The sequence below is a fragment of the Centropristis striata genome, chromosome 24 (assembly GCF_030273125.1).
Source record: "Centropristis striata isolate RG_2023a ecotype Rhode Island chromosome 24, C.striata_1.0, whole genome shotgun sequence".
Classification (NCBI taxonomy): Eukaryota; Metazoa; Chordata; class Actinopteri; order Perciformes; family Serranidae; genus Centropristis; species Centropristis striata.
The window spans coordinates 21,730,405-21,746,392 of record NC_081540.1 but is presented as its reverse complement, the minus strand read 5'-3'; the positions used below and the strand labels follow the sequence as shown (position 1 = coordinate 21,746,392).

At 33.9% G+C, this 15,988-nt stretch overlaps 1 protein-coding gene across 1 annotated transcript in view; it reads left to right on the top strand.

The window, feature by feature from the left end:
- Positions 1 to 1,958: 1,958 nt before the first annotated feature.
- The window catches only part of stk11ip (serine/threonine kinase 11 interacting protein), an 82,303-nt gene continuing 68,273 nt past the window's right edge, over positions 1,959 to 15,988 (top strand). The window contains 10 exon segments of the mRNA XM_059327641.1: positions 1,959 to 2,133; positions 2,839 to 2,906; positions 4,465 to 4,667; positions 7,409 to 7,483; positions 8,750 to 8,845; positions 8,952 to 9,059; positions 10,115 to 10,186; positions 10,489 to 10,618; positions 14,102 to 14,205; positions 14,324 to 14,413. Of these exon segments, the coding sequence (XP_059183624.1) occupies positions 2,840 to 2,906; positions 4,465 to 4,667; positions 7,409 to 7,483; positions 8,750 to 8,845; positions 8,952 to 9,059; positions 10,115 to 10,186; positions 10,489 to 10,618; positions 14,102 to 14,205; positions 14,324 to 14,413 (945 nt within the window). The 5' untranslated portion in view covers positions 1,959 to 2,133; position 2,839.

The window sequence follows — 15,988 nt, the reverse complement described above, 5'->3', positions numbered from 1 at the left end:
GCTAAAAAAAAGACACAAAATGACCAAAAAAAGACACATAATCACAAAAAAGAGACACAAAATGACTAAAAAAGACTTCGAAAAAGACACAAATTGACTAAAAAAGACACAAAATGAATTAAAAAAGACACAAAATGACCAAAAAATACACAAAATGACTAAAAAAAGACACAAAATGACAAAAAAGACACACAATGACTAAAAAAAAAAGACACAAAATGGCCAAAAAGGACACAAAATCACTCAAAAAAGACACAAAATGAGCAAAAATGACTTGAAATGACTCCGAGTGTCCAAAGACTCCAAATAATCCAGACTTGTTGCCTCCATCAGACTAGAAAACAAAGCAGCGTGGAGCCCTACTGTACATTTACCTCTAAAGTTCTGGCTGTAAACTCCATGAGGCCAGTTTCAGTTTGATGATGATATACCAAGTAAAACTGGAGACAAGCTCAAATAGATTTAGTATCAAATGATAGAACTGGATGGAACCCTCTTATATGGTAGATTTGACACCTTTGGGCACATTTGAAACATTTAAAATTCTATGTTGAGCATGATAGTGTTTTGAAAGTAAAAAAAAGATTCAAAATCACATTTTATGTTGGATTAAAGTACTAAAAAAGACACAAAATGACCAAAAAAAGACACAAAATGACAAAAAAAGACACAAAAAGACACAAAATAACTAAAACAAGACATGAAATGACAAAAAAAAGACACAAAATGAGAAGACAAAATGACCAAAAATAAAAAAGACAGAAGAAAATACACAAAATGACCAAAAAAGACAAACCAAAAGACACAAAATGACCAAAAAAAGAAACAAAATGACCAATAAAAGACACAAAATGACCAAAAAAGACAAACCAAAAGACACAAAATGACCAAAAAAAGAAACAAAATGACCAATAAAAGACACAAAATGACCAAAAAAAGACACAAAAAGACACAAAATAACTAAAACAAGACACGAAATGACAAGAAAAGACACAAAATGAGAAGACAAAATGACCAAAAGTAAAAAAGACAAAAGAAAATACACAAAATGACCAAAAAAGACAAACCAAAAGACACAAAATGACCAAAAAAGACACAAAATGACCAAAATTGTTACACTAAACACAGGAGACACTGATAAAATAGAGTTCCACTAGAATAAAAACCAGAGTTGGATGACATTCTTTTTAGTTCAAAATGTTGATCCAGTAAGTCAGAATAAAAAATGAATTATCAGATCATATAGGTGAGGTTCTGCAGAAAAAAATATACCAACATGGCATTTAAACATGTTTTAAGTGGTTTATACAGGCAGGATGAAAATTATTCAAAAATGGACAAAATAGGCCAAGACTCCATAGAGTTAAAAAAAAAAAAAAAAAGCATAATCTCTCTTAAACAGGAGCAAGAAACATATTTTGTAGTTGTTTTGCCTCTTTTTGTTGTTGTTTTGTGTCTCTTTGTAGTTGTTGTGCATCTCTTTGTTGCTTTGTGTGTCTTTGTGGTGATTATTTGTCTCTTCGAAGTTGTTTTTGTCTCCTTTTTGTATTTGTTTTGCACGTCTTTGTAGTTGTTTTCTTTCTTTATGGTCACTTCGTTTCATTTTTTGTTTTGTTTGCAGCTGTTTTGCATCTCTTTTTAGTTGTATCAACAGCATTCAAATATACTTCTTGTCAAATATATTGCTTGATTTCTTTGTAGAAAACATGAAAGTGGGGTTTTACTTTGGTAAATATACATTAATTGTAAAATAATGTCGAAAATATATTGAGATTATTAGAAAATGCTGAACCGAACCCTTGAAAACCATTAAATGCAATTTCCAGTAAAAGTTTCTGATTATATATATTTCCAGATAACTCTTCAAATCTTATTATTCAAGAAAAGTATGTGTGTTTTCGCGTTATTATGAATGAGTTTGCTTTTTGGCACACCGGGGCCACCGTAGCAGCTTTTGGCTAGTTATCACGTGACAAAAAGATGTCAACACCACTGTGCACAGCACTGTGAAACCAACAATTTCTCACTAAAACGTTGTTTTTCTCCACGTTTAAACATGAACACCTTGTAGTCTTGCCGTCTCGGAAGTAAAACTTTATGTTAGCTGTCCGTTTGTTCACTGTCACTGCACAGGTATGTTGTTTTTTTCTGAATAGCTACCAGGAAATTGCAGCTAGCTTGCTTTAGCTAAACAAGCTAACGTTAGCTTTCAATGCTAATATTAGCCAAGGCTGCTACTAATGCACTGCACGAATGACCCACTTAAAGTGCTATTTAACGGTTATATATCAGCAGGTTTAGAAGGAAAATTAACTTTATTAACCTGTAAAGCCTGAACCATGAAATAATTGCCAGAAAATTATATTTTTTAAAAACCTGAGTATTTATTGAACCTGCTGACAAAAAATAAAAAAATCAAATTTGCATATATGAATTCTAATTTGTATCATATTTGATACATCAGGTCTTTTTGTGCAATTTGTTGCTCACAGTTTGTTTTTCTTGAACTAACAAAAACACAAAACCGAACATTTTTATCCTATTAAGACTTTCCTTTTAACATTTAATTCAAATATGCAAGAAAAAAAATATTTATCAGCTGATATGAAGTTTTCACCCAGCAATGAACCTGTGTCATTTTTGCTACATCTGGTATTTTTGCGCAATTTGTTGCTCAGTTGTTTTTTTAATCTCCAACACATGTATACATCAGGTTTTTCAGGAAAAAAAATATATCAGACTGATGATGTAGAGGTCTCAACAACTTGTGTATCAAATATGACACACTTGGCTTTATAGGGTTAATATGTATTAATATATTGTGCTTGTTGTTGTCAGGATGGCTGTAGCTAACAGTGGCCAGTCCTCTCTGGTGCACAGTTTGGCTGCTCTGCTCCGAAATGATGGTATGTTACAGTTTCACACACACACACACACACACACACACACACACACACACACTCACACTCTATTCAGGAAGTGTAGCTATGTACCACATGCATCTGGGTGACAAATGAGTCGTGTCAGGTGTGTTTGGGCTGCCAATCAAATGGCATAATTCATCCAAAACAGCAGCAGGGAGCTCTGTGTGTGTGTGTGTGTGTTCACTCACACACACTCTTTTTTTTGTGATCAATTTTTTATTGGTTTTTCCATTTAGTTTAAAACAAACAAACAAGCAGGTGTGGCAAGCATCAATTGAACAATAATAGCAACAGCAACAAAGAAGATAAAGTGGTAGTGTAGCATAACAAACAAACAAACAATAAATAACAATGGCAATACTACCAACCAAGCATATCAACAATATTGAGTGTTGAAAAATAAGAAAAAGGATGATAATAACAATAATAATAATAATAATAATGAAGAAGACCCCAAATTTCAAGGGGTCCACAGGCTTTGTCTCCATGAAGTACAATGATGAACATACATGCATATGAACACACTATACACATAGCAGTTCAGAGCTTTTAAACAAGCTCACACACACACACACACACACACACACACACACACACACACACACACACTTATTAACACAGTGTGAGCTGCACATTATGCCAGATTTTCTTTGTGGGGAAGCCTGATATTGAATCTTTCTTTGTGTTTTCAAAGTCTCATGTTGCTGCTTGGATCTGGCTCAGTGATATCTCATCATATGATTATATGATATGTATAATCGCTAGGCAAATTACATTAATTCAGAGTGGGTTTGGTGTGAGCACACTTATTTGCCAACCTTGCAGTAGTGGATTCTAACTGTCAATAATAAAAAAAAAAATCAATTGGAGACTTGCTTATTTAGGGAGGCATTCAGCCAATGTAGTTTTTTTTTTTTTTTTATGCTTTTATTTTCTGTCGTTAAATTTGACTCTTACTTTTACTCTCCGTATAAATTAAACAAATAAAAACACAAGGAAAACAATATATATATATATATATATATATATATATATATATATATATATATATATGTATATGTATATATATTGATTTCCTTGTGTATTTATTTATTTGGTTATTTTATTTCTTTGTTTTTGTTTTTGATATTTTTTACACTTTTATTTCTCTGCCGTTCAATTTTTACTCTTACTTCTTTTACCCTGTATAAAGTAAACAAATAAAAACACAACGTAAACTATATATATATATATATATATATATATATATTGTTTTTCTTGTGTTTTTATTTCTCTGTTTTGTTTTGATATTTTTTGATATTTTTTATGCTTTTATTTTTCTGCCGTTCAATTTTACTCTTACTTTTACTCTGTATATATATTGTTTTCCTTGTGTTTTTTATTTCTTTGTTCATTTTATTTCTTTTTTAAAATGTTATTTTAAATTGTATTGTGTTTTGTTCTTAATGCCACACTCTGAAGCACTTTGTGTTGCATTTAATGAAGGAAAGGTTCCATACTAATAAAGTTGTAACAGTGACCTGTCTGTCCAACCCTCCAGGGGACCTGGTGCTGGACGGCAGCAGCACTCTGACCCTGCTGGCGTCCAGCCTGCAGCAGCTCATCAGGCTGTTTGAACAGTACCTGCTGTCCAGGAGCCAGCTGCACGGCTTCCTGGCGCTGCCCTCCCACCCTGCTGACACCGCCTCCCTGCTGCAGCTGCAGTTCCTGTTTGACGTCCTGCAGAAGACCATCTCCCTCAAGGTGAGCTGGGCCTCTCAAATTCTGTCTCCGTGTTCAGGGTGTACCATTGTTATTGTTATTATTGTTTATTGTTAAAAAGATCCCCATTAGCTGTCACCAAAAGTGGGAGGAGCTAGTCTTCCTGGGCTCCACAAGACAAAACAAAAATCACTTAACAATTAAACATTGTAGACATTATTATATACGTCATCAGAAATCATTCAGAATAAGTTATTACATTCATATCTATTACATTAATTCTCACTTTCATACAGTAAATATGTTAATTCACTACTCACAAATTTAAATAGTGCATTCTCAAGTAATAATTAAAAGATACTTTACTATTCAGTTCACGTATATTCAGTGGGCAATTATTCCAATAACTGATAGCACGATAAATAACTGTTCTCTTTAAGGCATTTGATTTTGGACATGGTAACATCATCTGACCACCATTAGCTGACCTTGTCTCATAAGAATGAACCTGATCACATCTGACAATTTGGTTATATAAGAAAACAGGTTGAAAAGAATAGACAGTGTTTCTAAAAAATGTTGTTGTATTGCACGCCAACCTGTACTCTACCATTAACCAGGAAAGTTGACATATTGTATCGTTCACGATAATATATCTTTTTTTTTTTCATGGTTAAAAAAAAATGCATATGATATTGGTAACGTTCCTGCTTCTTGATGTAGTGGTTAAAGTTGTTTTAATCACAAAAAGCTACTTACTCCCTGTCGCTAAACACATGCAGCTTTCAAAATAAGAGCACAGTGTGATAGATAGATAGATAGATAGATAGATAGATATACTTTATTTATCCCAAGCTGGGAAATTACAGTGTAGCAGCAGCATTACACACAGAGACAATAACAACACAATTAAATAAAAAGAACAACCTAGGCATACTTCAAGCAATAAAATATAAAAATACAATAAAATACAATAGAAATGTAATGTAAAAATAAAAATAAAGTGTCTAAAGAAGGAGTATGTATTAAGGAGTAAATTCCAGTGCAGAATAAATATGAATATGCAGTAGAAAAATAAAAATATTGGTGCCATTAAACAAATAAGGTGCAACTTAGGTTAAGAGAATCCACCACAGAGTTTACAAGAAGACTGTCAAAATAAAATGCCTTAAATAAAACATACAAGAACCTTTATTCTCCTTTACAAAATGTCATTAAAATATGCCCCCGGAACCCCTAAATGGTTATTTTTATTATTTGCTCATACTCAAGAGTCAAGAGTACATTTTTTCTATTTGGCAACTGTTGAGATTTGCACTTCACACTACATTTTAGATTTTTAATTATTTATACAGACTAAAAAAATCATATTTTCTATCTTTTTAAGTGTTTCCTAATATCGTCAAGAATATCGTTATCGCAAAAATAGCCTGCAATGTCGTTTTAGGGCCATATTGCCCAGCCCTACTCCATGTAACCTATTTTTTTAAATCAATGACAGAGTTGGTGCTTGTCTCTACTACTTTAGTCTGATCAAAATAAATCTTGAATTCACTGACATTTATGTAAAAATATGCTGATGGGTTCATGCTGTCTTTCCCCTGCTGTGTTTTAAAGATGTGTAAAAATTTCAAAATTCGCATGTGGGGGTATTTAAAATAAAATGTGAATATCTCTTCAGCTTGTGTTAACCACAGAACATTTTTTCAGGCATCTTACCACCAACCCATTCAAAATCCTTATTGAGTTTGAGAGGATGGACCCCAAGGCGCTAACATGCTAACTTGCTAACTGCCTGGTTTAAGAACTCATTCCTTTCCTTTCAAAATAAAATGACAAAAATCGCCCCAAAACAGCTTGGTCCGTGTTGGCTGGCTCTCTTTTATCATCAGGATGAAACTCAAACAGGGACAGAGTCATTTTAGATTCTGAAGTCCTGTAAGTCGCCAGGTTTCTCAGCTAATCTGCCTAGCGACTGACCCCTAGTGGTAGCTGCTGTGTATTACACATAAACATCATTGATGGTGTTTTGATTATGTATGTTTGTTTTCTGTTTTTAGCTGTTTTTTCTTTTTTTTTAATCCTTTTTATAATGACACTGTTATGCTTTTAACCTGTAGCACTTTGAGATGTAAAGTGCATTACAAATAAAATGTATTATTATTATTATTATTATTATTATTATTATTATTATTATCATGAGTTTACAGTCATGGAAAATGATACCTGGTACAACTAAAGATACATTTGTTTGGACAAATATAATGATAACAGCAAAAATAGCTCATAAGAGTTTAATTTAAGAGCTGATATCTAGACATTTTTCATGGTTTTATTGATAATGATTTTGGTTATTATCAAGAATGTTTGTAGACACAAATTGACGAAAAAAAGATGTAAAAATTACCGTTAAAAAAAGACACAAAATGACCAAAAATTGATGTACAAAAGACAAAAAATGACAAAAAATACAAAATGACCATTTTTCATGGTTTTATTGATAATGATTTTGGTTATTATCAATAAAAACATGGAAAATGTCTAGATATCAGTTCTTAAATTAAACTATTATGAGCTATTTTTTTGTTATCGTTATATTTGTCCAAATAAATATACCTTTAGTTGTACTGGGCATTAAAATGATAAAGAAACTGAAGAAAACAATTGTCTAATATTTTTTTCTGCAGCGTCTATTTTTGACTGATTGAAAATCATACTGTCAGGATTCTTAATACCTTGATATTACCGTCGTTTATGTTGTTTGTCTTGTTTTTTAAATGCAGCTCATCAACCCACAAGGGGTTAAACTTCAGTCTGTGGTGAAAATCTTCCCATTCAAGTCTTTAAAGTGTTTGGAGGTAAAGTATAAACCTGCGTTTGTTAATTCCTTCATTTTTTCCTCTTGTTTTTCCATCCATGCTTCTTTCACTGCAAAAACTGAAATCTAAGTAAGATGAAATATCTTAGATCTAGAGGATATCTGCTTATTTTTGTCTGATAAGAGAGTTCTTCTTAGTCAGCATCTTTTATGTTAGACTTTTTTGGTCCTTAATTATCTCAATAAGATATTACAGCCTGAGATTTTATCACCTATACTGAGTAAATACATGCTTGAAACTAGAATATCAAACGCTACAAAGCTGTTTCATCAACACTTACAAATACAAAGTCATTTTGTCTTTTTTTTAAAATAATTTTGTGTCTTTTTTAGTAATTTTGGTTTTTTTTTTGTCATTTTGTTTTTTTTTTAGTCATTTTGGGGTTTTTTTTTGTCATTTTGTGTCTTTTTTGTCATTTTGTGTCTTTTTTTGTAATTTTTTGTCTTTTTTTGTAATTTTTTGTCTTTTTTAGTCATTTTGTGTCTTTTTTTAGTCATTTTGTGTCTTTTTTAGTCATTTTGTGTCTTTTTTTTAGTCATTTTGTGTCTTTTTTAGTCATTTTGTGTCTTTTTTTAGTCATTTTGTGTCTTTTTTAGTCATTTTGTGTCTTTTTTAGGTCATTTTTTGTCTTTTTTAGTCATTTTGTGTCTTTTTTTTGTCATTTTGTGTCTTTTTTTTGTCATTTTGTGTCTTTTTTAGTCATTTTGTGTCTTGTTTTAGTCATTTTGTGTCTTTTTTAGGTCATTTTGTGTCTTTTTTTAGTCACTTTGTGTCTTTTTTGTCATTTTGTGTCTTTTTTATTCGTACATATAAAACTGCTATTTCAAAGCAATAATTAGTTATTTCAAGAAAGAAAGAAATCATAACTTTGACATAATTCTACCTCTTCACATACTCAAAACAAGCAGCCAGATGGAAATATTTGTAGCTGTATCAAGAAAAGTTCACTAGTTTTTAATATATATTAATATATTTGCTGGTTTCAAGAAATATAATGCCTAAATGCACTTGTTATTAGTTAGAATAAACTAATTCTAAGGTATTTGTGGGTTCATTGAGATTAGATATTATAACTTGTTTTGGAAAGTCTTGACAAGCCAAAATTTCTTGTTCCATTGGCAGATAATTTAGCTATTTTTAAGCAAAATACACCTGATTTTTGTACTTTTTTTCCTTCTTTTTGAGAGTTTTTTGCAGTGTTCTCACTTTCCATCACTCGACCTTTTTGTTTCTCTTCCTTCCCAGCTGAAGCGAATCCCTCCACACTGTCTGGAGGGCCTCCGAGGAGTTTACTCCCAGTTGGAGGTCTTCACGTGTTCAAAGAGCCTCAGCTCCCTGGAGGTATTCTCATTTTGCAACCAATCTGCCAGCAAGTGTCACTGACTATATTTACAGCGTGTCTGGCTATAAAAGAGTCAAAAAGCAAGTGATATATGTGTTTTTTCAGGAGCTGCTCTCCCTGTGTGGAGGCGACCTGAGCTCTGCGCTGCCTTGGCTGGAGCTGCACACGCTCAACTTCAGCTACAACTCCATCGTTTGCCTTGACCAGTCACTAGTGAGGAAAAAAAAACACTTTTTTAGTAATTCTGTGTCAAGTACAAAGTCATTTTGTGTTATTTTTAGTCATTTTGTGTCTTTCTGTGTCATTTTTTTAGTCATTTTGTATCTTTTTTTTTTTTTTTTGTCATTTTTGTCTTTTTTTTAGTCATGTTGTGTCATTTTGGGTTTTTTTTTAAGTCATTTTGTGTCCTTTTTTAGTCATTTTGTGTCTTTTTTTAGTCATTTTGTGTTTTCTTTAAGTCATTTTTTGTCTTTTTTAGTCATTTTGTGTCTTTTTTTTAGTCATTTTGGCGTTTTTTTTTGTCATTTGGGTTTTTTTTTAGTCATTTTGTGTCATTTTGGGTTTTTTTTTAGTCATTTTGTGTCTTTTTTGTCATTTTGTGTCTTTTTTTTGTATTTTTTTGTATTTTTTTTGTCATGTTGTGTCATTTTGGGTTTTTTTTAAGTCATTTTGTGTCCTTTTTTAGTCATTTTGTGTCTTTTTTTAGTCATTTTGTGTTTTCTTTAAGTCATTTTTTGTCTTTTTTAGTCATTTTGTGTCTTTTTTTTAGTCATTTTGGCGTTTCTTTTGTCATTTGGGTTTTTTTTAGTCATTTTGTGTCATTTTGGGGTTTTTTTTAGTCATTTTGTGTCTTTTTTGTCATTTTGTGTCTTTTTTTTGTATTTTTTTGTATTTTTTTTGTCATGTTGTGTCATTTTGGGTTTTTTAAGTCATTTTGTGTCATTTTGTGTCTTTTTTTGGTCATTTTGTTTCTTTTTTAAGTCATTTTGTGTCTTTTTTTCATCATTTTGTGTCTTTTTTTCGTCATTTTGTGTCTTTTTTTAGTCATAAATATATATATATATATATATATAAAACTGCTATTTCAAAGCAATAATTACTTATTTCAAGCATAACTAAGAAATAATAACTTTGACATAATTTTACCTCTTCACATACTTAAAACAAGCAGCCAGATGGAAATATTTGTAGCTGTATCAAGACAGATGCGTCATTATTTACTCATCACTTGATTTTATCTCCAATTTTGTTTTCTCTTTCTGCCCTAGAGTTTACTGAACGTCCTGAAGTCCTTAGATCTAAGCCATAACAAGATTCAGGAGTGTGCAGAGTTTTTAAAGGTTTGTGTCACTTTCATTTTACATTTCCCTGCTTGTGACGACACTTTGTTCTGTTTCAGAAAAAAGAAAAGCCAAGGATTCTTGCCTAGCTGGGACTAAACGGCAAGGAGAATAAATAGGTTTTTTTTTTTGTAGTTGGAAGAAGCTGGTTTTAACAGTGGAGCTTATCTGTTTGGTAAACTTGAAGTCAGAGTCCAGAATAACCCCAAGGTTCCTTGCAGAGGGTTGACACAGAGATTCAAGGCTACCAATGGCGCTGTCATAGCCATCTAAAATCTTGTGTCCTCGTTGTTTCTCCGCAGCCCCTGAGTGAGCTGGAACACTTGAACCTGGGCTACAACTGCCTGCAGAGGGCGCCAACGCTGGGCCAGAGAGCCAGGGCCAAGCTGCTCACGCTCGTCCTCAGGAACAACGAGCTGGAGACCATTAACGGTAAAACTTCCTCATCTTGCTCCAATAAAGTCACAGAAAGCACTCAGAAAGGAGCGAGCCAATGGAGCGTAAAAAAGCTGAAAAACAGGAAGCGGATCACTGTGCAGCGAGCCGCATCTCCAGCTGTTTTGGGAGCTCTCGTGTTTGTCTTGGATGTTGTTTCTCATCACAGAGTTGAAGCATGAGATAACCTTACACCTGCCGCTTTATCGTGTCTGTTTGGGGGGAAAAGCATGAGAATCAAATCAACAGGCTTCTGTTATTCCTGTATAAGATGTTTATACAGTTTGTTCTTTATTATGGGCTGGGTGAAAGTGGTGGAAAAAGTAAAAGTACTAATACCACACTGTAAAATACTCCACTACGTGTAAAAGTCCCGCATTCAAAACTTACTGTAGTAAAAGTACTTTTTATGCACAATGGTCCCACTCATATAGGAGCGTGCACTTAATCAGATATGATGAAACTGCAATTTTAAATATGTTTTCAGTGCAGTAACTTAACATATTTCATGCTCAAATGCATGTAGAACAGTATAAATAGGAATACAAAAGGTTTGAAGCAAATTAAAAAGAACCACTTACTGTTTTTTTTTCTCAGTGCAAGAACAGCAAACCAATATTAATTGCAAGAAGTAATTTTGTGCATTTTTACACTGCACTTTTAAGATAAGAAAAAAAAGATTCAAAATCACATTTTATGTTGGACTAAAGGACCAAAAAAAGACACGAAATGACTAAAAAAAGACACAAAATGACTAAAAAAAGACTCAAAATGACCCCAAAAAAGACACAAAATGACAAAAAAAGACACAAAATGACAAAAAAGACACAAAATGAACGAAAAAGACACAAAATAACTAAAAAAGACACAAAAAGACACAAAAACATGTTTCATGCTCAAATGCATGTATAACAGTATAAATAGGAATACAAAAGGTTTGAAGCAAATAAAAAATAACCACTTACTGTTTTTTTTTCTCAGTACAAGAACAGCAGACCAACATTAATTGCAAGAAGTAATTTTGTGTATTTTTATACTGCACTTTTAAGATAAGAAAAAAAGATTCAAAATCACATTTTATGTTGGACTAAAGGACCAAAAAAGACACAAAATGACAAAAAAAAGACACAAAATGACAAAAAAAAAGATACAAAATGACCCCAAAAAAGACACAAAATGACAAAAAAAGACACAAAATTAACGAAAAAGACACAAAATAACTAAAAAAGACACAAAAACATGTTTCATGCTCAAATGCATGTATAACGGTATAAATAGGAATACAAAAGGTTTGAAGCAAATTAAAAATAACCACTTACTGATTTTTTTTTCTCAGTGCAAGAACAGCAGACCAACATTAATTGCAAGAAGTAATTTTGTGCATTTTTACACTGCACTTTCAAGATAAGAAAAAAAAGATTCAAAATCACATTTTATGTTGGACTAAAGGACCAAAAAAGACACAAAATGACCAAAAAAAGACACAAAATGACAAAAAAAGACACAAAATGAACGACAAAGACACAAAATGACCCAAAAAAGACACAAAATAGCTAAAAAAAGACACAAAAAGACACAAAAACATGTTTCATGCTCAAATGCATGTATAACAGTATAAATAGGAATACAAAAGGTTTGAAGCAAATAAAAAATAACCACTTACTGTGATTTCTTTTTTTTCCAGTGCAAGAACAGCAGACCAACATTAATTGCAAGAAGTAATTTTGTGCAATTGTACACTTCACTTTTGAGATTTCATGCTGAAATGCATGTAGTTGTACTGAGGGCCACTTCAAGTGAGGGTGCGGGCCGTATGCGGCCCCCAGGCCTCCAGTTGCCCATCCCTGGTCTATATATTCTAATTAGATTATTTGTATTGATGCATTGATGTAAGATGCATTATTTTTGTAAAGATTGGGCTCATTTTAACTACTTAATATACTGTTATGAGGTTTAACTTAATAAAAATGTCAAATCATTTTAAATTGATCATGTTTTTCATGTGAGTAGTAAAAAGTACAATATTTGCCTCAGAATGAATGAGTGAAATAGAAGTATAATGTTCATAAAATGGACTTAGTTTAAGAGAAAATTTGCCACCATTTGTGGATGTTCAATCAGAGAAGGAGAAAGTCTGATATACTTAAGTGAACATCTTAAAGGGTTAGTTCCACATTTTGGACATTAAGTTGTATTAAATACTTGCCAGTAGTGCAGTGGATACAAAGCTATTAGCTTACTTGCCACGGTCGGAGTTCTGATGTAGTGAAGGTGGTTTCTAATATCAACTAGAGGTCAACCGATACAGGTTTTTTAAGGCCGATAACGATTATTTTGACATCAATCTTAACCGATCCCTGATATGTGCTGCCGATGTTTTTGGCCGATTCTTGAAGCCGATATTGCCGTTTCTCCCTCCATTTACATGATAAAAATGACACATTGATAACAAATGTTCCACAAGTCTCAATTTAAACAAAAAAAGAAACATTGATTAACAAATAAAACATATTAACAGTTGGATAGCAAATAATGTGTATGTTGTTCTGGGCCTGGAGGTGGTGGCGCCTCAGATGATCCACATATTTGATGTGTTTTTCTTTTTTCCAGTATCAGCAGCAGCTCACCAGAGAATGGCAGATGTTGCACCAAGCTTTGCCTGCTGTTGGCTCAGTGGAATGGGATCATTGATCGGCAAACACATGCACGTATCGGCCCGATATATGGTCGACCTCATTGGACTAATGGACCAAAAAAGACACAAAATGACCAAAAAAAGACACAAAATGACTAAAAAAGACACAAAATGACAAAAAAAGACACAAAATGAACGAAAAGGATACAAAATGACCCAAAAAAGACACAAAAACATGTTTCATGCTTTAATGCATGTATAACAGTATAAATAGGAATACAAAAGGTTTGAAGCAAATAAAAATAACCACTGTTTTTCTTTTTTGTGGTATCAGCAGCAGCTCACCAGAGAATGGAGATGTTGCACCGAGCCTTGCCTGCTGTTGGCTCAGTGAAATGGGATCATTGAACGGCGAAGACATGCACGTATCGGCCCGATATATGGTCGACCTCATTGGACTAAAGGACCAAAAAAGACAAAATGACCAAAAAAAGACACAAAATGACCAAAAAAAGACACAAAATGACAAAAAAAAGATACAAAATGACCAAAAAAAGACACAAAATTAACGAAAAAGATACAAAATGACCCAAAAACATGTTTCATGCTTTAATGCATGTATAACAGTATAAATAGGAATACAAAAGGTTTGAAGCAAATAAAAATAACCACTGTTTTTCCTTTTTTCTGGTATCAGCAGCAGCTCACCAGAGACTGGAGGTGTTGCACACAGCCTTGCCTGCTGTTGGCTCAGTGAAATGGGCTAATTGATCGGCGAACACACGCACGTATCGGCCCGATATATGGTCGACCTCATCTCTTCCTCTCTTTGTGTGATTAAACAGGTGTGGAGCAGTTGTCCTTGCTCCAGCACTTAGACCTGGCCTACAACCTCCTGCTGGAGCACTCTCAGCTGGCTCCTCTCTCAATGCTGCACTGCCTCAACACAGTAAGGAAACACATGCAGAAGCGTAGCATTCCTGGACACGTTCACTTCCCTCAACATATTTGACTTAACATACCATATGTGAGACGAATGCGCCGTAAAGTGTGACGTCTTCTTTTAGCTCAGCCTGCAGGGCAACCCGCTGTACTTCAAGAAGACCCACCGCACCTGCACCGTCCGACATCTCTCCCCAAAGGCTGCAAACCTCAGAGTGAGTAGCTGATCATTTCATTGCTCAAGCATTAAAAAAGAATCCAATCAATCCAGTCCAATCCACTTTATTAGCACATTTAAACAACAAAAACGCCTCCAAACTGCTGTACAAAAAATCATAAGAACAATAAAACAAACATTTCCATATAACAAAAAGCAATAAATAATCAAACAAGTGCATAAATCTAAAATGATGCTATAAATAAAACAATAAAATCAAACAGATAAGCATAGCAAGATAAATAAAAGACAGAGGACACAGTTGACTTGAAAAAAAAGCGTGCACGATCTGTTCAAAGAGGGTAAAAGATAAAAACGGTTTCACTTTTGATAAAAGACAAAGATGATAAAAACACAATTTTAAAACGCTGTTAATCTGTTTATCAAATTTAAAATTGCTGTCTATGGTGATGCCAAGGCTGGTGACTTTAGGACGCTCATACTCTGTGAGGGGTCCCAGGTCGATGAGGGCACAGCCAAACAACATAACCTCTGTTTTTTTCCCAGTTGAGTTTAAAAGAATTCTGGGCTAGCCAAGCCTTGACATCACATAGACAGTCAAATAGAGATTGGCATGTAAATCTGGCAGTCGTCAGAGATGATAGGACATGCCATGCCTTTGAAAAATCTCTCCATGTGGGAGGAGATACATTGCAAAAAGGATAGGTCCCAGGATAGATCCCTGGGGGACCCCACAATGAAGTGGGGTAGAGGATGAAGTGGAGTCCAGAGAAAGACCTGTCTGACCGGTAGGTATAAAAGAGTCCTACATTGACATTTGTCTTGTGAAAGCTGACAGTAAGTAGTAGGAAACAGCAGCCGAAGACAAAGGGAGTTTACATAATGTCCTCGTCTTTAAAACACAAGTTCGTTGGAAGCTGTTCAGTTTCTAAAATAAGCTTAAAACACACTGCCAAAACAACATAACCTCCGTTTTTTCCCAGTTGAGTTTTAAAAAACTCTGGGCTAACCAAGCCTTGACATCACAGTCAAATAGGGGGGCAGTGGCTGTTCTTAGAGATTGGCATGTAAATCTGGCAGTCGTCGGCGTAAAGATGATAGGACATGCCATGTCTCTGAAAAATCTCTCTAATTAGGAGGAGATACATTGCAAAAAGGAGAGGTCCCAGGATAGATCCCTGGGGGACCCCACAATGAAGTGGGGTAGAGGATGAAGTGGAGTGCCCCAGGGATCTATCCTGGGACCTCTCCTTTTTGCAATGTATCTCCTCCCACTTGGAGAGACCTGTCTGACCGGTAGGTATAAAAGAGTCCTACATTGACATTTGTCTTGTGAAAGCTTACAGTAAGTAGTAGGAAACAGCAGCCGAAGACAAAGGGAGTTTACATAATGTCCTCGTCTTTAAAACACAAGTTTGTTGGAAGCTGTTCAGTTTCTAAAATAAGCTTAAAACATACTGCCAAAACAACATAACCTCCGTTTTTTCCCAGTTGAGTTTTTTTTTTTGAGTTTCTGGGCTAACCAAGCCTTGACATCACATAGACAGTCAAATAGGGGGGCAGTGGCTGTTCTTAGAGATTGGCATGTAAATCTGGCAGTCGTCGGCGTAAA